Raw genomic sequence first — 23,239 nt, forward strand, 5'->3', positions numbered from 1 at the left:
AAATAAAGAGCATCGTTGCTTTATTAAGAAATAGAAGACCATGTAAAGCTGTCTGTGAATATTGAGTGAAAATGGCTCTTGTGGAGGAAACACGCAGGAGACCTAACCTGTCCTTACTCTCTCCCCGACCCCGCCCACAGTCACATGGACCCAGTGAGGTTGACCTCTCTCAGGTTCACACATTGTTATTGATTATATATTGATGTGGTCTGCCAATCATTTGCTTGGACTATGTTGGTTGGAATGATTCGAACTTTTCGGTGTGAAGTTGCCCTGAAGTGATGGATCAGTTTAAGTATTTGAATTAAGAACAACCCAGTATGGAATTTAGCGAACAACAAATCTAATATTATTGATTGTAATCAGCAGGTTGCAGATTGAGCCTGACAATAAAAACTGATCCCAAAGGGCACTTTCACCTAAAACCGTCACTTTGGTTTGCTCTGCTGTGGCTGATGGGTTCACACCGCTGCTCATTTCTGGCTGCATATCTGTGTTAGCCTGGTTTTGCTGAAGGTTCATGGGGATATTTTATTTGTGTAAATGCTTTGGTGCTTTGGTGTTGTGATGTTTTGAATGCTTTGAATTTCACACAGATAAGAGTGCCAGTGCCTTTCAAGTCGAAAACTAAGAGCAAGACTGTTGATTTGTGCCTACAGTCAGTTTCTAGCCATCAGCACAGTCTGAATTTCATTACATTTATTCAATTTTTACCATTTTCAGAGGTTTTTGTTCTATTTTCTTTATTTTGTTGTACTTTTTTCTGGTTTTTATACATTTTTAGATCTTTTGTATTGTTTGCTTATATTTGGTGTTCTTAATTGCATCTATTTCCTTATTTTATTTTTTTTGAATTAGCAAAAAATGTGTTTAATTTCATCTACTGAAGTGTCATACTTTATTTATATCACGATTTTACTCACTTAAAGTCATTTTCTCTATTTCATTTTTGTGCTGTATGTCCGCCTTCCAGAGTCCAATGAGAGTGCATGGGGACAATATTTATGTGAGGCACAGTAATTTAATGTTAGAGGTTGGTACTGGCGTCGTCTGATGGCTGAAAATAAGAACTACATGTTTCTGTGTACTCTGACGCCATCAGAACTACAACTTCCTCTGTACAAGGCCGCTGCCCTCTCGCACTCTCAGGCTCAGTGTGCATGCTTGTGTGTGATTCACTCAATGATTTCCCTCTGTATTTCTCGTATTATTGAACATGATTTGGTATGAAAAATGTTGCAAATGCTTATTGTCCTAATTCACATGGCAGCCACTGAAACAGCTGAGAAACTTGATGGCCATTTGATCATATAGTATTTATACAAATATATATTTATATATAGAAAATATTTATTGGAAGATCTACTGAGGACACAGAAACCATAATAGCCCCATAAGAGCCCCAAATTTTTGTTTTCATTCACTTCCTAGCTAGAAGTGTGAGTTTAATGCTTATGTTGCTTAAAATGTTTTCAGTTTGTTAACATATTCAAATTCCTCCTGTTGATTATTTTATTTGTGTATTCGGTTTGGTCTCAAATTAAAAAAAACAAAAAGAAAAAAAAAGAACCTTGAATGCAACACCAAACAGGATAAACCATCAGAACATCTGCTTTTGTCAATCGGATCTTTTTTCCGGAGCTGAATCTGGACAGTGCTAAATATTTATGATGTGAATTTTGGGACACAACACTGTGAACTGACTGTTCCAAGTAGTTTCCCAGGCTAGGTGCTACAATGGCTGCTTTGTGAATGGGGTCAGCAGTGTGAACATGCCTTTGGCGATTTTTATGCATGCTCTGTGCATGTTGAATGCTTCTTCCTTTTTTTTTTTTTTGGAGACTGTTTTTTATCCATACTTTATCAGTTGAAGAGTTTGATCATTGCCAGGCAGCTCCGTCTAACCCAACTAACTCCTTACCCATACAAGGACCTTTCCTCCTGTTTTGGGGTGATTGGCTGCTGCCGTGGTGTGATGTGTGTGTGTGTGTGTGTGTTTGTGTGTGTGTGTGTTTTTTTTTTTAACACGCTAAAACAACAACAATATATCTTCTCATGCAACATGGAGCTGATAATGTTGTGTTATCTCTGCTAGTGCAGGAGCCTGTAAAACAACTGATAGATTCCGAGCTGAGGGATATTTAACTTGGATTCAAAAGGTGAAAATGTGCTCCAGATACTTCCATCTCTGATCTTCCGCCTCAATACACAGATATTCTCCTTTATCTCGTCACTCTATTTCTCTAATATTTCTTTTAGGATGAATTTATCAGCTAAATTTAAAAAAAAAAGAAAGGAGGAAATAGAACACAACACTGATGGGTTGAGAAAACAGGCTTCAAAAAATGAACATACTTAATTCAAAGGCGAACACAAAAGATACCAACTCAGAATTAGAAATGTGTTAGGGATGCGTTTCAGCTCAGAATACACTCTAGAAGCATTGTCCTCAATGTTGGGGTATATTTGATATTATGAGCTTCATCAAGTTCATTTTGATCATTTAAACCACAGGATCACGGACACAAATGGATTCAGTTCTGTTGTTTTAAAAGGAAAAAAAATGAGCTGAATCATTGCCTCTGTAACAATGAGGTTTCATTTCAATCCTTTGTTGATGTTAATCTAAGTCATTGTCTTGTCAAGTGTTGAGTGAAACTAAAGACATACCAGCTGTTTTAGAAATACAGCGAGTGTCGCAGCTTGAGTTCTTTACGATGGGAGTGATTTGTTTCGGCAGCCATGTTACACCGGGGATGCCCCCAGTGCTTATCGGCTGTTCCACTGATCATCACTATCAGCTCCATGGTCTGCAGCCTGCCCTGCTGCTCCTGGCCAATGCAAGAAAATCTCCTCAACAAGGTGGAGGGGCCCTGTTTCACTCTAGCCTGATTATAATCACACACACACACACACACACACACACACACACACACACACACACACACACACACACACAAATAAGATTTATTCCAAATCAAAATGAGGCTCCAGTGAGGCATGGCATCCATCTTGAGATCCTGACAGACTAATGTTCCTGTGACCTGTTGAACCAAATTTTTTCACCTACCTCTCTTGTTACCCCACCTCCTCCCTCCCTCCCTCCCTCCCTCCCTCCCTTCCTCTTGTCTTTCTTCCATTACATCGCTTGTTTACTATACCGTCCCACCCTTTCATACTCATTGTACTGGTGTGTTTTCCCTTGGTTGTCCCTTGTCCATCTCCTCTCATCTGCCCTTCCTTATTCCCATCCTGCCACCCCCCCATTGTCATCCCCTCATTTATCCATACTCATCTCATCTTCCCTCTGCCCCTCCCTCATCATTTACTCTTCCCTTGTCCCTCCAATCCCCACTAGGACCATGATAAGACCCAAGACGAGGTTCTGAAACACCAAGCTAGCATTAGCGAGCTAAAGCGCTCTTTTATGGAAGCGCCACCTCCCTCTCCTCCGCAGCCCAACCAGTGGGAGAAGCGTCTCACCTCCTCTCCTGCTACAACGATACGTGTTCAACAGCAACAAGTGGTACGTCTGATTGGACGCTTGTGTTTCTGCAGCTCAGTTACAAGAGAGTTTAGCTGCAAACAAGGGAAATGTTCTAATGAACTGGAAAATCGACTAGACTTTTCACTGAGGGTGTGCCTGATTGACGATGACTCCTCTGTAGTCTGAGTATCTTTTAACTTGAAAGGGAAATGTTCTGCACTTGTCCAACTAGTTTTGATGGTTGTCAGTTGAAGCTATAAATTCCTCAGCGCGTGCTGTATTTACTGAGAAATTGCCGCTCAGCTTTTGACACTTCTGCCTTTATTAAAAGGCTTTTCCAACTTTGACTTCAGTCTCCGCCTCTTCGTAGCATCGCCTGGTTTGTGTGCAGCCACTCAAAACCAGATGACATCCCAAAATATGAGTGTAGAGGATGTTATGAACGAGGAGCAAAGTTATGCTGTCATGGCTGTTTTGGCTACTCAAATATAGTTATTCAAGCCAGGATATAAAGCGGTAGGAATGCAACTGTATGAGCCAATGTGGGTAAACCCAGCCAGAAACAGCACATCTCTGTGGTTTGCCTGGCTTCTTCCAGGGCTCCGACAGCAGATAACTTCAGCAAATTCTTGATGATGTTCTGTTCTGTCCCTGTAATACTTGTCTGAGCACAAAACCACCATACGTAGCATCTGCTGGCAATCATGGTCGGTTATGTCTATTCCTTCCTCCGTCTGTAGTTGCAGCTGTGCACAATGAATGATATGTCCAGTTGAATTTATGTTTTTGTTGTATTTTTTTCCTGGTCGAATAGTAGAATATTTGAGCACTCATAGCGAACCGTTTTATGCCGTGCAAGCGAGGATATGCTGACCAGACCAACTCTCTGAGTCCATACAGCAAGCGATTGAGGAATGAACTTCATTCACCATCAACACTGATTGGACGCACTCTCAAAAAGGCACATTTTCTCACATTCCAAAATATAAACGTTATGTCAGACATGGCTCCTCTCTCTGTAATCGTTTGATGCTTCACCGTGATTTGGTTTTCAGTTTTTGTCATCCGATGCATATGGATTATTTGATAATTTAATGTGATCTTCTTCATCAGTAGGACTCTCAAAACTAACCGGTTCCTCGAGCACTGCTCCAACATCTTCTTTTCAGCAGGACTCCCATGGCACTTCTTTCAGCATATGGCATTTATTGTCTCTTCTCTGCAGTGCTCACTTCATTTATTTTATTGTTTTCTTCCTTTAGTCTCCATAGTTTTCTTGTTTACTACAAAATCATTCTGCAGTGCTGTGCAAAGCATGGCTGGTCTTTATTTGTTCCATTCTTTATGTGTATGTTTTTACGTCTTATGTTAATGCTCTATAGATCTGATGTATTTCTTTCTTCTCTGAGGCTAAATGTTGACTCCTGTGTGTGTGTGTGTGTGTGTTGGTGGTGTGTGTATGTTGCTGTAGAGCCTTGAAGAGGAGATAGCCTCCGTTCTATTAAGTAGACATGCTGGCCTTTCTTTGGCTGTGGAGGCTCCCTGCAATACTCCTGAATCAACACTAGATGGTGGTCTTACCCCATCAGCTCCTTCCACTGCTGTGGGTCATACTGCTGCAGCACAAGAGCTTCTTATTTCCCCAACTACTGCTGAGGTGCTTCTTGCTACTGCTGAACATTTATGAGTCAGTTTACTTTCCTCCTAAACTTGCATCTGCCATTTTATCACTCAGGCAGTTGTTTCAATAAAGGCCTGCAGGCTCACCAGGCGCTACAAATCTGGCCCCTGAATGGTTCCTGTCAGCCTTTTCTTTTTCTTTTTTTTCCCCATTGCAGTAAAGACTCAAAAGTTGACATGCTTTGGACAGCTTCGACTGAGATGTAAATTCTTGCCAAAACGACAACGTAGAGCAAGCGGAGAAAGAAGAGAATTGAGCACGCACGGGTTCATAAGGCTATGCGGAACCTGGAAGAGTTATGGAATCAGAAAATAGCCTGGAAAGGATTTTGACAAGTAAACAAATAGATGAATCCAGAAAATTCTGGAAATGTCACACAAATTGGAATCAAAAATACCCGCATATTAGAGCTCAGTTGTGATTGACTGTGAAAAATCACTTGGTTAATACTGATGATCTTAAATACATGTTGATGTCGTATCAAACAATGTAACGTGTCACCAGTTTAAGTTAAATCTATTATGGTACATTTTAACATGGATTTTTCTTTGTTTATAATGGACAGACATATTTTCAGAGAATATATGTTCCTGAAAATTTCCTCAAAGATGAGGAAAATCACGGATCTTCTATTGGGGAAAAAAAAAAAAAGGGTCGACTACATATCGAATAATTTTGATCAATTGAAAAAAAAAAAATAGTGTGGTGTAAGTATTGCAAGCGATTACTTCCCTTTGACTTTAGCTTGTGAGTTGAGAGTTAATACAGCCAGGCAGAAGTTACGAGAAGAAGAACTGGCGATTAAAGATGCTCAGTCAGTAGCTTTGTAAGACATCGGTGGAAGCAGATGAAAAAGTTGCCTGGTGCTCTTGTTACACACTGTATAACTGTGGCCTGAGTAATACATAAGTGAATGTTGCCAATGAATGATAGAAAATGTTTTGAGTGATGGCAAGTTTAAAAAAAAAAAAGAAAAGATTTGGCCAGCGCGAGTAAATATGAACCTTGACAAAACTAACTTTCTTCATTATTCACTCCAGTTGTCATGGTTTTTGCGTGTTCCGAATTAACATCCCAGTTCATAAAAACCTGTCCAAGAATTTGTCAACCCTGTACCTGCTCTTTAAATCCACTCCGTGGAAAGTAAACTGACTTCCTGTAATGCTTCAGTTAACTAATGATGCTTGCCAGCTCTGTTGACACCCCACAATAGATGGGGGCTGCTGTGGATGCTGGATGAATGGTAGAAATCCGTATTTAGTGTTGTGACCATTCATTCATTGTGAATGAACTGTGGATGCAACAATGAGCAGCATGATGCATTGAAGCCCACTAACAGCTGCGCATGTCATCTCTTTGTTTCACGATGGCCTGCGTGTGTGTGTGTGTGTGTGTGTGAAAGAGAGAGAGAGAGAGAGAGTGGCAGGTCAATTCCCTGTTGCATTCACTAGCCCTGCACGATTTGGTGAATAAAGTCATTTTGCCATTATTGTGTACAATATTCCAATAGAATAATCTTTAAACTCGTGGCTTGATTGTCAAGAAAAAAACAATTTGAAATAAGTATTTATCAACTTAAACAGACAAATTAAAACAAGTATAAAAATGCGTTTACATAAACAAAGATGTTTTTTTTCCTGTATTAGCAGTGTTTTACTTTATTAAAGTTTTCTAAATTATAAAAGCAATAACAAAAAAAATAGCTTTTTAGAAAAAAAAAATCATTTTCCAATTCCGTTCAAAACAGTCATTGAGGGTTTTTTTTTTGTGTGGTTATATAATTGCACAAGCTCGTGTCGTGATTATTTGTGCGGCGCTAATCCTCAGGGGAGAAAAAAAAAACTAATCAGTAAATATTGAAGCAGCAGTTCGTACTTTAATAATAGAACATGTTTATATTTGCTTGAATAATCAAGGATTTAAAAATGCATATTTGTTGGGACATTTTTAATGGCCGTCAACATGTCAGAGACACTGCTGACTCCGATGTCCTGGTTAATGTCCGATGGGATATTTACTGTCATTCATCTTTTCATTTCCTCTCCTCCTTTCATCTGCCCTCTCTTTAAATGCCTGCTTTGATGTCCTCAGTAGTGGATGATTTCACCTCTATAATGATGGTGCATGTTCACTTCCTCAGGACGGAGAATAAGAGATGCTGAGAAGAGGAAGCTCCTGAACAACCCCCCCCCCCCCCCCCCCATGCTGTGATAACCACAATAATGCTGTGATAGAAACAATTAAACTGTGTAACTTCTAGTGTATGGTTGTCATGGTAACCTGTCTGTCGTGCAGATGCCCCAAACGGAAGCAGCTGCTGCTGATAACACTGACACCAAAGAACCTGGAAAGGTGGTCCTAACTTTACTCTTTTACTTCATCCAGCCGTCCCTTCATGCATGACTCATCTCATCCATCTTTTCCTTCATACGTTCTTTTGCTTTTCGACTGCAGATTGAAATGTCAACTCTTCACTTCTTGTTCTCTTCTCACGTTCTCATTTTGCCTCCCTCACAACAGTTGATCATCTTTTTATTCCGTGTTTTCATCGGCTCTTAACTTAATCTCAGTTGATTTTTCTTTTCAATTTTATGTTCAATGATCATGTTTTTGCTTTTTTGTTTTTGTCCCCATGCGTTTGTGTGTGCACTTCCTCGTGTGTGCATGCGTCTGTGCACTTCTTTGTGTACATGCGTGTGTGTGTGTGCGTGTATGTATGTGTGTGTGTGTGCGTGTATAGACAACCGAGGTTGAAATTGAAGAAACCATTGTCGTCCAAGAGGTTTCCAAAGCAACCAAACCTGGACTTGTCACAGTTACTGCAAGTTCCCCTGCTTGCCCCTCTTCAGAGCAGGAAACAACACAACAGGAAGTGAAACTTGAAGAGGGAGCACAGGCCAGGAAGCAGGAGAGCATTTCATCTGAAAGCGAGAGTGAGGACGAGGCAGAGTATCACCCGAATGTTCCTGTATCCATCTCTCATACCCAAATACCAGAGGAGAAAGAAGAGGAAGAGGAGCAGGAGAATAAGATGGCTGAGCCAGTCACGTCAGCTCAAGATTCTTCTTCTACTGCTGCTGCTGCTGAAGTAAGCCAGCCTGCAGAAGTTGCCTGTCAAGAGGGGGAGGAGTCCAGGACAGATCCAGAGGAAGAGAAGAAGAAAAACACTGAGTCTGAGAAAGAAAACGTGACTGAAGACAGTACAGACGATCCGATGATGACACCTGACGAAGCTCCGAACGGAGTCCCACTACTTGAGGAACATGTGACCGGGCCAGTCGCTCCGGCAGAGGGGGAGGAGGAGGAGCCTAAAATGAATGGAGAAGCCTCACTGGTTGAAGCAGAGCCACGGCCACAGGTTATTTGTTGCTCTGAGGTAAAGTCTTCGCTGGGCCACCTGCAGAGCTTCCCTGGGTGTTGATCCCTCCTACCAGCTGTAGACACCCACTTGTTTCTCCTTCCTCCTTTCCACAGTGCCGGTTTCCTTCCTGCTTGCGTGATTATTTAAGCCCCATGTACATCCTCACACTCGTCAGCAGCCCAAAATCAAACCAGAACACAGCTGTCAAGAAACAATCAAATTATCATCCCTCACATAATTGATTTCTGTAGTCTGATGTTCATGATAATGTGTTGACATACTCCCCACCACCTTCACACCCAGTCGACCCCACATACTGTCATGTGGTGCTGTTGCTTTCGTCATCACTGCAGTGTCTCTGTGTGTCGTGAAGTAAATGGGGCACAAGCGTGAAATGCATGATGCTTTTTAAGTTTTTTTTTTTTTCTTCATGGCAAATACTTGCCCTGCATGCTGTATATTTCACATTTGCTGTGCGTACTTGTGTGTCCTCCATGTGTTTGGCAGTGATGCTTCTCTTCCTCTTAGCGTTCAACTGGTCTGTAATGTGGAAATCATCATTGCCAACCACTTTGGAAATGCCCACCCACTCAGTGTCCTCTTTGCATGTTGTTTACATTTCAAGCGCTGGTTTTGTTTGCCGGTCGTACCTGGTGTCGCGTGCTGCATTGGCTCATGTTTAATGCATGTTTGTGTGCTGTGCTGCACGTCCAGTTCAGCGATATTTTCATAGTCGCGCTGCTGTTGTAGTTGTTGCTTTTATTTTGCATCAAGTAGATCTGTTTTGTTTCATGATGTTGCCTTGCATGAGTCGGGGAAACTCTTGTTTTCATGCTGAATTTATGTGCATGTTTGTACAGTTGTGTGTGTGTGTGTGTGTGTGTTTGGAACAGCTGAATCATTTCCCCTTCAATACAACAAACATGACTTAAGCTGCTAATTTAGTTGCAACAACATATTTATTGAACAGGAAATGATTTTTTTTGGGGGGGGGGGGCATCCACAGCAAGTATTTCCTTGTGTTTCCTTAACTGTCTCAGGTTTAACATATTAACCGTCCCTTGCTTATCTCTCCTCTTCCTCCCAGCCACCTGTGGTAAAGACAGAAATGGTGACTATATCAGACACGTTTGCAGCCCAGAAAACTGAGATAGCAACAAAAGAAGTACCCATCGTACATACGGAAACCAAGACCATCACATACGAAGCCGCACAGGTGCACATTTCAGGGCAGTTACAATTCAAACCACATGGTGTCTTTTGTTAGTTGACCGTCTGTTTCAGTTTATTCACTGTGTTACAGCTATTGTACGTTGTTCCCACGTACATAAATCTCAAGTCCCATATAATACACTGATGTTTGATTTGTTTGTGTTTATATTAAGTCTTCTTTTTACCCAAAGTGCATTGGAAAAAAAAGGTTTTGTTTTGTTTTGTTTTTTTTTTGGATACCAATGCCGGACTGTGTACAGTGTGCTAACAAAACCATGCTAACAGGCTACAACTGAGCTAGCAGGCTATTGCCATCTTTACAGTGTTCCTTGTGCATAGTACGCACAGCCACGTGGTGAAAAACAGACGACATTCTCCCCAGCTTTCATTCCTATCACTTGTCTGAGGTGTGCCTCATACACGACACTTAGTTAGCAACTCCACATCTTTGTGTGTGGAAACGTGATGTTACTCCTGCATGTACTGCAGAAGATTTGAAAAAAAAACTTCCTTTCTGGCAACACAATCTGCCAAGATTCTTTTTTTTTTTGCTTTTTCTATTAACTTTTTTTTTTTTTTTAAATAATCAGATAATTTGAATTTCAGGACAGAATACCTTATTTTAAACGTCTAACAAAAAACTTTGAATCCTTTGCCTCACCCCCACCCCCACCCCACTATCAGTTGGATGGTAACGGCGATGGAGAGCCTGGAGTGCTGATGACTGCTCAGACAATCACTTCGGAATCTCTGTGCACTACAACCACCACACACATTACCAAGGTACAGACAACAGCGCACCTCTTTTTGTCACGAAAGCACCATGAAACATTTACTGTTGAGCACAATCGATCACATTAGTAGGGCTTACATCCAAGTGTTTCGGACATTTGACATGAATTTTCAGAAAATTTGCAAAAGAAAGTACAGATGTAGGCGTGTGTCCACTCACCATTAGAAGTTGGTTCTTCTAGCTCAGCAGCAGGTGGTGCTAATTCTCCAATCAGATGCCATTTCACCAGACTAAAAGGAACTCCAGCTTTATCCCCACACATGTGGTAGATATCTCGTGCTTCTCGCTCATGTGGCCTTTCAAACACCTACATTTGTTTCTGTCCTGAAGCCTCCCTGCTCTGAGATGGACCCTGATTCAGTATTTTACTGCATCAATATTCCAGTATAATTCAGTACTATATTAACTGTATTGTATATTTATTTTCCAGACATTAAAGGGTGGCCTGTCAGAGACGAGGATCGAGAAACGTATTGTCATTACTGGCGACTGTGACATCGACCACGACCAGGTCAGTTTTAGGTCTCCCATCCGATACATGTGCCTTATCTGCTGCTTGATTCCAGCAAATGTGATGCAGATGTATGTTGACGTGAAAGCTTAATTATTAAGAATGTAGAGTGGAGTTTTAGCCCCGTGGGAAGCTGGTGGAAAAATAAAGACGTTCAGCCGCCAAACTCGCACACCAGCAGAGATTTGTTAGGTTGCTCAGGATGCAGGAGCGTGGTTTTAGTTGTGGTGATGTGTGGATCGTGCTGCTCACACGCACAAGGGATCAACTAATCACTCTGTAGAGATCATCATCATCCCAGATCCCACCCATTGGCTGTGAACTGCACTTACTCACCCATGCATCTAGAGAGTGATGCTTTAACTTTTTATTTCCTAACGCTCTGTGTCTGAATTCATCACTCATCTTTGTGACTTTAATTTCCTGTCTTTGTCAGATGTTTGCTGCGTACACCAGCAATTTTTTTTTTTTTTTTAATCTATCGGCCTTCTAAATTGGGGCGGCATGGCTCAGAGGTAGAGTGGCCGTCTAGCAACCAAAGGGTCGCTGGTTCGACCCTCACTTCCCTCTGTGACCATGTCCAAGTAACCTTGAGCAAGATACTGAACCCCTAATTGCTCCTGATGGCCGTGCGATGAACTGGCGACCCGTCCAGGGTGAACCCCGCCTCTCGCCCAGTGTCAGCTGGGACAGGCTCCAGCCCCCCGTGCAACCCTTAATGGATAAGCAGTATCGAAGATGGAAAAACTAAATTTGGAAAAACATCTAATGAAACACAATTCATCTTTATTTTATATACAAAAGTTTTTGCTCTCTACCTGCCCAGGCCGCCTGTTATCTATGTCACCTTTTCACAATAGATTGCTAGCGAATAAAATCTCAGGATCATGGAGTCAGAACACATGCAGCATCTTTAAAATGTATCCAGCATTTGCTAAAGTAAATAGAGTGGTGTAACAGTCCTGAAACCTGGAATCGACCGGTTCAATCAACTCGAAGTCAGTGGAATTTTTGCAATTTAAAAAAAAAAAAAAAAAAAAAAAATCATAAGTGGGGTTCACTTTTGAAGATGATCTTGCTTTTAAAAAAAAAGAGAGAAACAAGTCTCATAAACATTTGTTTACCACTGAGCTTATTTTCTACAATGATTTAAAATCCAATATAAAAATCTCATTGGCCTTCGGTCTAGGGAGCTCGCGGTGATGCCAACTTCAAATAGGACTACAAAAATGCATCGCAGCAGTCTGATAGCTCAGGTCTGGATCTGCATGGATCTCTTCCACTGGTTTATTTAAGTTGCTTGTCTGTTTATATTTGCTGGATTTACTCTAAACCAAATGTAAGAACTCTTACTTACATTTGATGAACATAATTAAGAAGATTTGCGTCACATTGAGTCGATAATGTGACGCATCTGAAGCCATTTTACATCCTCAATCCCTGTTAGACACTCAGCTAACCCAGAGATGTAAAATGGCACGTTGATGGTAAATCCAGCATTCCTGTCTTTTTCTTTATGCTTCTTGTATTATTTTTCATTTAACTTCACCATTTTCCCCTCCTTTCGACCTCCACCTTCATTGCCGTGCTGTGCTCGGTGCTGCCACTGTGTGGTTGCCCCTCGCTACTGCAGGCACTGGCCCAGGCTATTAAGGAGGCCAAAGAACAACATCCGGACATGTCTGTCACCAAAGTGGTGGTTCATAAAGAAACTGAACTGGCTGAGGAGGAGGATTGACAGAACTCAGGTAATAATAATAATAGTAGCTCATTATTATTATTACTATCATTCATGGTAATATTCATGGCAGAGCTTCTACAGTGTGTTAGGGATGAATAATTCAAGAATTCTTCCACATGAAGCTGAGCATCATCGCATTTTGATGAGAGCGTGTGTTGAATTTAGGGAGGTATGCAGTGACTGATTGAGGTCTGTTTGGTGCTGGAGGGAATGTTTTGTGTGGGACACAAATGTTAAGCGCTAATCATCACTCCACCAAGGCTGACTGCCCCTATTTTTCCACCCCGACATTCAGAACTGAAGGGGCCCATTGAGACTGTTCTCTCCGCTGACGTTTAACGACCTTCATCACCCTGCAACAACCAACCTTGACTGGCTGAAGAGGAGGAGAAGGAGGAGGAGACACGGGAGAGAGGTTTCTCCTCCGAGGAGTTGGTCTTTCTTCCATGTCTGGTGCATCTAAATCCCTCACTCCTAAAACCAAGGAAAAGAAAAATCCTTACTCTTCTGAGGGAACAAAAGAACCACTTTGTTAGCTTAACATTTGTAGCGTGTTTTTATTTTTTGATAGTGCTTTTTCTTTAACTGTTTTACAAAAAGAGAGATGATAGCGTGTCATGTATAATAAAGATAAAACATATAGGGATGCACCGATCACCAGACCAAACTAAACGAGTCAGGAAAATGATTACTATATCATGGCATTGGTCATTTTTCATACATTTAAGGAGGCTGGTGATCTCAAAAACTTAAGTGTTAATGTCAGAAAACTAATTTATAGCGGAACATGGTATCGGTGCATTCCTAACCAAAAATAAATATTTGTGAAGCTACAGCTCCCTGACTCACTTCATTAAATGTAACAGTAATTTCTAAATTTTTACAATAACGCGTAGAACTTCAATTTAAAGGGGAGGAGCACTGTTTTTTTTTTGTTTTGTTTGTTTCATGATCTATTTTTGCTTATTTTTAAAACAAAATCCAGCTCATTAAATCACCTTCACAGTTATGCTAGTGGTAGAACAAACTGTTCTCACTAATCACACCGCAAATACAGACAACAGGGAGCTGTAACGTTAAATATTTCAGTCAAAAAAAAAAAAAAAACCACCAATCATCCGGGTTTTTGAATGTTTTATGATTCTGTCGTTTTCTGTAAGTATAGTTACTTATTCATCCACATTCCTTGTGTTTTGTTGAGCGTTTGAGTCAGTTCGTTTTCAGTTCAGATGCATGCAACTCACTGAAAAAAGGCATTATATTAGTTATGTAGAGATGGGGAGAAAAGTTTCTGCAAGGAGAGTTAAAGTCCTGATTTACTTGTAAGAAAGTTTACAATACAGAACATCTGTGGTTACAAATTGGAAGGAAGAAATGACCTGACTTGAAAGCTGGTGTACACAACTTCTATATCGTGAAAATGAATCAGTCGGGAGCAGTAATGCAGCTTTGTGTTAGCAATGCGCTCCCCCCCTGGCCCCGCCCACTGTATGACTAACCATTCCTATTGGGGCACGGGGGGGGGGGGGGGGAAATGAGCAGTTATTTTTACTTGGGAGAGAGGACCAGTAACTTGAGGAATCATTGGGAGATTGTGATTCAAGTTAAATGAATCACTGGTGCAAGTTGGGTTGTTTTTAGGGAGTAAATCTGTTATCTAATCTCTTGTTGTTAATTGAAGTCAATCTCAAATTTAAAGTATAAAATATTTTGTGGTAAAATCACCGGTACCAAAAACAAGACTTTTCTCAAGTGGTACCTCACCCTCGAAAATGTAATATCCCTTTCAATGACTCACAATTAGGTGTCGCAGAACCATGTTTTCCTGGTGCCTTACGTCTTCGTGACTCCAAAACGTTAGCTACTTATTAGCCTGAAGCTAACGGACACTGACTAAAATGTGAAACTGTCCAAAATGTCTCTTTTGTCACTCTCAAACACCTTGTCCAGCGTTATCCTAGTCTTCTTTGTCTAGCTACACATGGAATACTCCACACAAACTTTGATTTTGGCCAAACACACTTTGTTGAAATCATTCATGGTGTGCTTGAGAGTTTGTAAACTGACACTTTTGGCCTTTTTTTTTTTTTTTTTTTTTTTGCTGTTGTTAGTTGTCAGCCTCCATTAGCTCAAAAGTTAAAAATACATAGCTGGCATTTTCTGACTTCTGGGGTCGCTGAGACGTGATGCAGTCGGGTAAGCAAACCGTATTCATGACTTAAGACACCTCACAGTGAGTCATCGAAAAGCAAATTGCACTTTCGGGGCGAAATATCATTTTGAAGCCAGAGCCATCTTTGCTGTCACTTTGCATCTGTTGGAATAGTTCAGTATATAGATTCACCCCCCCCCCCCCCCCAGCTTCATTTAATATGAGATTAAATATCCAAACTGTCTAGATAAGAGATCTGCGACGTGTTCGGAATCTCTTAACACACACAATTTTATCTCGCAAGAGAACTTGAGCAAGTCTAGATAGAAGGCTACTGTGTTGATTTGTTTGAAAGTATATAGATGACGGATTATCACGGCTCGTATGGTTTGTCTAGATTAGGTTATCTTTGACTTGATTTCATGCGAATTCATTGTGGTTTACATTGTCATACCACAAAGAAACCCCCTCTTTTAAATCTGTCACATGGAGACATTAGTTAGAACACAGCAGTGAAACACAGCCCAGAGGGAACAGTAATGGAGGGTCTGACGTGCTCTTGAACACCCCCCCCCCCCAAATGGAATTTCATTATGTTTTATTCATTTGTGTAAATAATTGTGGCATGAAATGCATGAGAGAAAACCAACTTGGCTTGGTCCGATGCATTCAGTTGACATAGTTTCTCAGTGTGAGCAGAGAAAAACTAAAGTCCAACAAGGAAGTGCCGCACATTGAAAAAAACATTCTCAACATTCCAGCTGCCTAGATTTGTCGGCACCCTCCTGTCTGACTGGAAAACTGGCATTTTTGAATTGGATGAAGCCTTTTTTCTTTTCTTTTTTTTTACACTCTTTGAATAAAAGATAAATTATTTTAACCTCATTTTCTTTGGAGTGTCAGAATACTTTGGCTCTGTTTTATTTAAGACGTGTCCAGACGATGGAGTGGTAACGGCTGTCTAGGCTGTCTCATGGGAAGCGCTGGCATGACCTCGACTATGCAGTTTGACATTCCACGTGAGGAGAAGCTTTTATCTTCAACCTTCTCGCAAAGAGACAGAACTATTTTTTAAAAATAAATACAAAATAAACTACACACTAGGCAGCTTTGGAGGCTTTCTCTGCTCAAAGAAGTCTTATCAACGATATCTGTAGCTTCCCATAATGTTGTCTTTCTCCGTGAAACTGAAGTAGTTCTTGAAAGATGGGAATTGTCGTGCCCTCTCATAGGTATTTTTTAATGTTTTCACAGTGTTTTTTGACATCGAACCACAACAAATCAAAAAAACAACAACAAATTTCTGCCACCATTTCTTCATACTTGCAGCTGCAGGCCTAACCTCTGTTGGGTTAGTCTGGGCTTAGGTTTAACTGGTCACAGCTGGAGCTTTGGGGCTGGAAGGTGATGCTTTTCCAAAAAGTTTGCGAATAAAACGGTACCACAAATGAATGCCTTGCCAACAACAGCATTTATTAAGATTTAAAAAACAAAACAAAACAACAACAAAAAAAATGACAGGACACTGTTGAAAGTTTTCCATGGCAGCTTCTTACAAATGCTGCCTTCACTGTACTTCATGATTCGTCGTGGGGTTGAGAAGGCGCAGTTTTACCACAGGCTGGGCAAATGGAACAGTTTATGATGAATTAAAAACCAGCACCTGTTTTGTATTTTTACTCACTTTTTAAAAAATTAATTTAAAAAAAAAAAGGAGAGACTATTTTGGAAAGCCAACCAGCCGCCCCATGGCTCCATTTTAACCAACCCATGATAACAGGTCGTGTTTTTCTATCTAGCAGCTTAATCGTCTCGTGTCCCCACCCCACACACACACGCACGCACACACACACACACACACACACACACAGCCACTCCTCCCCTGTGTAACATTTTAAATAAAGGATTGTTATACTCTGATATGTCTCTTCGTTCCTTCTCACATGCATTTGTTAATTTTTAATCTTTGTTGCTCTCTATTCAAGTTGATTTAAAACAATACTTAAGCCTAAAGGTGGGTTCTGCCTTTCTAGTTTTCACAGATGCGAGCTCAAAAGAGGCGTTATTCCCTCCTGTACGGCTTCTTTTTGACATTTTCATTTCGCACAGAGCTGGACTCTTATATATTTTGAGCGTCAGGCTACAGCCACGTGTGTGTCTCGGAGCTCAAGTGCATCATCTGGCACAGTCTGCTAATAACTGAGCTAAAAACAAACACATGGTAACTCCTCTGTTGATGAGCATCAAGTGCAACCAGCTGGTGCACAGTTGAACCTTCTCCTTAGCTTTTCTGCGCCTGCTCCTGGCAGCGCCCGCCCGGGATTAATTTAGTTTGTTTTGAGCTAAAATCAAAGTGTTTGTGCACGACTGAGTTTACTTCTCAATAAAGATGCGGATTATACGTACTTGAAGGTGTGTGTACAAATGTTGTTGGACATTTGTACTGTTTTGTCTCTCTTGCTAGCCGCCGAGAGCAAGAAGAGTCAGCCGTGCATATTAAGTTTGAATCTTATGCTGTCTGACGGTTTACGGCGGCTAGCAAGAGCGACAAACTCACAAAAAAAAAGTACTTTTGGAGGGGAAAAAGAACATGTCTGTGAGCTGAAAACACATTTGTACATACTTTAAATAATAAAAACACTTTATGGTGGAAGCATTGCTTTAAATGACCTTACAGTTAAATGCCCCCCAAAAAAACGTATTGTTCAGTGTTTTTTCAGCGTGTTTAGTGTTAAACGGTTGATATGTTTTCAGAATTAAACCATTGTTTTTCACAGATTCTGCTCATTATTTCCCGTAGAGGCTGGAACATCCAAATGAAGACACCCGTATTGTTGTACATTGTTTCCTGGTGGCGGCGTACATCCAAAACTGCAGGCGTTTGCTGGTTTCGTTCTTTAGGATGACCTCAAAGATGGAAGTGTTCAGGTGTGGGAACAGATATGTGCGTGTCCTGTCAGGTGTACGAGTGTGACCCAACACTCCTCCTCCTCCTCTGGTGAGCATTTCTATACAGTGGCCTGTAGATGGCGCTTCTGTCCTGTGGAAAGTCTGTAAAATCAGCCTCAACTGAGGATGAAGAAGAAGGAAAAAATATTCAAAAAAAAAAATTTAAATGTCATACAGAATGTAAGAGGTCACATCATGCAAACACGGATAACAGCAGCAGGGGCTTAATGAGTAAAACAGCTTGCTGGTGCTCTTGATTTGGGAATGTAGGGAAATGTGAGATAAACTATCAGAATCAGAAATCATCTATTAATCCCTAAAGAGAATTTAGGCGCCGTTGCAGTTGATTGTACTCAGAAAGGGAGACGTCAAGCAAAGACGACAAGGAAAACAGATTTTAAAAGAACTGTATGTGAGGTTTCTCCTTTGCTCTCCTCCGAAAGTGAGAAATATGTTGGATATTTGCATAATTATGCAATAATATATACACAAAAGTGAAATACTTAGAAGTAAGACGTATTTAGTATGAACTATACCACTTTTTTTAATGTTGCAAGCTAACGGCTCATGTGAAACAGAAATACAGCAGTGCCACAGGCGTTTATTTACAATAATTTCCATCTAATTACGAGCGAAAGTCAATGTTGCGCATGCGTAATGCTCCTCTAGCTTTCGCTGCGGCAGCAGGTGTGACTGCAGGTAAGAAAATAGGATTTCATGAGTCAGTTTGTCTTATTGTACCAACGTATTGGAAATATAATTTAAGAGAAGTTGTATTTCATTGAAGGAAAGACGTTGGACACTTACATTAACGGCAATGTGTGGCGGACGTTCACTTTGCTAACACTTAGTTAGCTTAATTAGCTTAGCACTGATGACTCCAGTCTTAAGAAGCGTTTTGTCACCTAAACATAACCAAACTGCCACAGGAAACTGGAAGTAATAATAATGAATATTTAAAAATCTAAAAGTTCTAAAATATTACACAAATATTATGAATATAAAAATTCATAACACAATGTCATGTTAATAGGTGTCATACAAACATTTGTGTTACTAATGGACTAATTCAAACCCTGGGCCTGGAGGGGTATCCAGGCTCGGTGATGTGTTGAGTGATGAGTGTATTCTTACTATCTTTTATGACCTTGTTTCCTTTAGGTGATAATAATTTATAAATAATTTATATTAAAGCTACTGTTAATGCATATTGTTAGTTAATGTAAGATGCCTTGCCTGCCTTTCTAGATTTTTGTAGCAACCGTTGGATCGTCAAAGTAGGAAATGCTCCAGTGTAAATAATAGGAATGTCTCCCCTTCATTATTGGTCCCAGTGTTCCAGGAAGTGCAGCAATCGCTGAGCTTATTGTGCTTTTCATTCTTTGACTAGTCCGAACATCTGCTTTGAAAAGGCTTAGTTGATCATTTTCCCAAGCCCGCAGACGAGAATCAAATTTTTCAGATTTCATCCTAAAAGTCTAACTTTGCCAAGTTGTTTGGTTTTGTTTTGTTTTTTTCCTCTTGTGGCCTATTTTGATGTTTTTCATTATTTAGAGTGGAGCTTTGTTTCAGGGCCCACTGACATTTTTTTTTTTTCAAAACCAGGGAGCTGCATGAGCTGTCGAGTATTGTTCAAGAAACAGAGAATATGCGACTTCTTCAAGACGCTGTTGGTAGCTGCGTGAGCCTGTAAGCTTGCGGGTAAGATGATGCACGTCATGTTTTATTTTGAAATGGAAGTTGGAGTAAAAGGAGGACGTTTCTTTGATGTAGGATAAATGTTTTTAGCTGCTTTAAAACCTTGCGTTTGGACCCACATTTTATGCAGAAATCCAGTCAATATGGAGTCTGCATGTGTTTTTAGTGTGCAGAAACCTGGAGAAAGACCTACACTGTCCACTTAGCTATGCAGCAACATGGTAAATATAACATGGATATTGGTCTGGATATGAAAAGTTAGTATGCATACCCTGTCTGAGTTTCCAGCAGAGGTAGATGATCAGCTGCAGCAGTAGCAGACTGACAGCCAGGAAGAGCAGCAGGCCCAACAGCCAAGGAGGTAGGAAAACGTCTGACTCTCTGTCTGTCTGTGTTAAGGTCTGTCGTAGGAGCAGAGTCAGCTCAGCCCAGGGGCCACTCAGCACCTCCATGCTGCTCCTGCTCAGCGGGGGAGGGGGAAGCTAGAGGGGACAGGAGGTGAGGATCGATGAGATCACGTCATAACTACGATGAGGTAACGTGGCACAGTAAGCATTGATTTGGAGATTAAAGTGTCAGAAATCCTCCCACGGGAACGTCTGATTGAAAAGCAGGACAATTTTAATGCCCCTTGTGACAAATTTGTGATTTCTGGCTCTAAAATTGACTGAATATATTCTAATACATGAGGAGTTAGTGAAATCAAAGTGTTTTCAGTGTTCCCTTAATTCAGGGATTCCCAAAATAGTTCCAGAAATAAAAAACAAAACAACTATATATATTTATACATATATATATATGTATGTATGTATATATATATGTATATGTATATATATGTATGTATATATGTGTGTATGTGTATATATGTATATATATATGTGTATGTGTATATATGTATGTATATCTGTATGTGTATATATGTATGTATATATACGTATGTGTATATATGTATGTGTATGTATATATGTATATATATGTATGTGTATCTACATATATATTATATATGTAGATAGATAGACATATAGATATATTTTAAGTTTCGAAAGATATAAATAATGCTAGAACTACAAATAATGGTAGAGATATTCATTTTTTGTTCACCAACTCACTGTATATCCTACCAGCTGTTACAGATGTGATGCAGTATGATGGCATCACTGGTGTGATGCTTGGCTTTACGTTGTAAAACATTAACAAATACATCCAAGGAATGAAGCCATAGAACTTTATTCATCTTTTATGAGATTTACGCTCCAAACTCCTGCCTTGATACTGTACGCATCATTTAATTGGTGGGAAGTTTTTAGTACCACGTAATGCATCATTAGCATTTTGCTAGCTCTCTGTGACTAGCCGACACAGAAAGTGTAGCACAACGTCCTGTGGAGCGCTGGACCTCTGTCTTAGAGCAGTGAAGAAGAATTGCTCTTAGATAACCTAGGAGGAGCTGGGTTACTGGGCTAATAAATTATGTGGCATTGAGTTGGTGCACAGGCTTGGATACTCGCCATACTGCATTTTTACCAGTATCAGAGGTATTTTCAATCCGGGTATCGGAATAACTATACATTGCACAGTTTGGATGATTGTTTTTTCATGCTACCATAAAGCAGTTATTGCCAAGCTGGTTGGGGAAAGTTATGCAGTTGTATTTAAAAGTATGAGTCATTTTTTTTGCAATGAGACATAAGGGAATTCTATTTGATGTCACAGCAAACAGCAGCGTATCTAGCAGACATGGTTTGATTCACTATGTGTTCTTTTACTGGCATTGAACAGAATGTGACTTGGATTTGCTTTTGAAATATTTATATCTGGACTGTAATCCCCTCTCTTGTGTTTAAGTCACAAGTCGTGTTGCTGTCGTGTGAAAACATCGCGAGTAAACCTGCTCGTTTGCCGTGTTGACCACAGTAAGGGGTGAAATCATCCACGCTAGTTTGAAGGTAAGACCTTAAGAGTTACAAGCTGTCAGCTAGAGACACCAGAAAACTGTTGACTTTCTGAATCTGTTTCCAAAAACAGCCACAACTACATGCAAAAAAAGTAAAGAAGGCCTCGTCAACAAGCGAGTGAAAGTTTCACATCAGTGAATAGTTGCTAAAAACAAATATAAACACAAACTCACATGAAGTGAAGAGCCACCACTTGTCAGACGCAGATATTCCAACAGCTTTTTAGATGAGATCCTAACAGTGAGAGTTGTGAAATTGTCCCCCGTATTCCAGGGGTCGAACGATGTCTCTGTCTCTTCTTTTACGTCTCTGTTTTATCTGTTCCTCTGTGCTTCTGGTCTCTCCCTCTCTCATTGGTAGAGAAAACCTCAGTCGTTGTTGTTGCTGTTGTGGACTTTGTTCTTTTCTAACTGTCAAACCTTGTGATTGCTAAGAGGATTAGCCACATTGGCTAATGTGTTCATATCTTTATGGGAGCTAGAAAGATGGTGAGTGTGTGTGTGTGTGTGTGTGTGTGTGTGTGTGTGTGTGTGTGTGTGTGTGTGTGTTCTTGTACTTGCTACATATTGAGGACTAGATAACGTATTTAACCAACAGAGTGAGGGCATTTTTGGAAAGTGAGGACATTCATCTTCAAAGGGCCGTTTGAAGGTGAAGACCTGGTTTTAGGGTCGAGTTTAGAACCAGGTTCTTTTTAGGTTTAGGGTCAGGCTGTCAGTTGAGATGGTTAGGTTTAGGGTGAGGGGCTAGGGAATATATTACGTCACTCAAAGTCCTCACAAAGATATAAATACAAGGGTGTGTGTGTGTGTGTGTGTGTGTGTGTGTGTGTGTGTGTGTGTTTTTCAGATGTCAAACCACACATGAAAACAGGAGAAAACGATTACTTGTCTCTGTCTTGTTGTGCCTGCTGTTGATGCGCAGGCATGTGGATCGTGAGTCAGGCCGGGATCGTTGAACCTTAGCCTCCTGTGCTCATAAAGCAAACTCACTCTCTCACTCCTCTTATCTCCTTTTTTGATGCACTCGTCTCCTCCATCTCTCCCTTTCAGTATCTGTCTCCTTCAGCACAACCCCCTCTAATCTGTGGTCGCATTGATTGAGTCTCTCTCCAGTTACATTTGGATTATTGTAATCTTTAAATAAAAAGGCATTGATACCATCAATACTGACTGTATTATTGCTGTGAAAAGTGGTGCACGGGTTTAAAGTTTTAATTTGAAACTGCGGTGTCGCGCCCTCTATCTGACCACCACTAACTTCATCTGGGAAACTGTATTCCAGGATTGTTCTCTGGGTGAACCAAGCAACTTTGATCACACTTATTGATTTTAGCCAATGAAGTAATTTATGTCTTTGTAGGACAAGGTGTCACAATGAATCCCAGCTCTCTTCATGGGAGGCTTGTTAACATCACCCACATGAGCCTCTTCAAAAAAAAAAAAATGCTGTCGCAGTTGCATCACGTTGGCAGAGACGCATTAATTAGTGAACAGGATCTAAAGTGTTGTTGATTCCCAGCCACTGTGAGAGGCAGATGTTGATTGGCTGTGGGTCTGTATGGTTACAAATAATAATGGATTCCAATTTTATATTCACTTTTTTTTTCCAGTCACACCTAGTTTACAGGCTAATAGACAAATGGTACCAATGTCATTTTGGAATATCAGCACATTATATGCCGGTGAAACCAGATCGT

At 40.6% G+C, this 23,239-nt stretch overlaps 1 protein-coding gene and 3 long non-coding RNA genes across 22 annotated transcripts in view; 3 read left to right on the plus strand and 1 right to left on the minus strand.

Moving 5' to 3' along the window:
- epb41l2 (erythrocyte membrane protein band 4.1-like 2) overlaps positions 1–16,863 on the plus strand; it is a 57,412-nt gene extending 40,549 nt beyond the window's left edge. For 4 of the 19 annotated variants that reach the window (XM_086189347.1, XM_086189345.1, XM_086189349.1 and 1 more), the window contains 10 exons: positions 141–173; positions 3,359–3,526; positions 4,959–5,144; positions 7,464–7,520; positions 7,909–8,544; positions 9,617–9,745; positions 10,426–10,524; positions 10,965–11,045; positions 12,679–12,793; positions 13,082–16,863. In XM_086189347.1, the coding sequence (XP_086045473.1) occupies positions 141–173; positions 3,359–3,526; positions 4,959–5,144; positions 7,464–7,520; positions 7,909–8,544; positions 9,617–9,745; positions 10,426–10,524; positions 10,965–11,045; positions 12,679–12,783 (1,494 nt within the window). In that variant the 3' untranslated portion in view covers positions 12,784–12,793; positions 13,082–16,863. Of the gene's footprint in view, positions 1–140; positions 174–973; positions 1,034–3,358; positions 3,527–4,958; positions 5,145–7,463; positions 7,521–7,908; positions 8,545–9,616; positions 9,746–10,425; positions 10,525–10,964; positions 11,046–12,678; positions 12,794–13,081 lie in introns of those variants that run through there. The other 15 variants (XM_086189363.1, XM_086189353.1, XM_086189348.1 and 12 more) reach the window with 14 other exon arrangements.
- Positions 16,113–21,968, minus strand: LOC147243139 (uncharacterized). The gene is made up of 3 exons (XR_015110589.1): positions 21,714–21,968; positions 19,857–20,067; positions 16,113–18,007 (listed from the first exon to the last, which is right to left on the minus strand). It is a non-coding gene; the product is annotated as an uncharacterized LOC147243139 (long non-coding RNA).
- Positions 18,569–20,082, plus strand: LOC147243140 (uncharacterized). The gene is made up of 3 exons (XR_015110591.1): positions 18,569–18,586; positions 19,493–19,588; positions 19,985–20,082. It is a non-coding gene; the product is annotated as an uncharacterized LOC147243140 (long non-coding RNA).
- On the plus strand, positions 20,072–22,694 carry LOC147243141 (uncharacterized). Its single transcript, XR_015110590.1, has 3 exons — positions 20,072–20,120; positions 21,431–21,531; positions 22,390–22,694. It is a non-coding gene; the product is annotated as an uncharacterized LOC147243141 (long non-coding RNA).
- Positions 22,695–23,239: the final 545 nt, after the last annotated feature.

The sequence above is a fragment of the Aulostomus chinensis genome, chromosome 20 (genome assembly GCF_037954235.1).
Source record: "Aulostomus chinensis isolate RoL2024-O1b breed Wild chromosome 20, RoL_Achi_v1.0, whole genome shotgun sequence".
Lineage (NCBI taxonomy): Eukaryota > Metazoa > Chordata > Actinopteri > Syngnathiformes > Aulostomidae > Aulostomus > Aulostomus chinensis.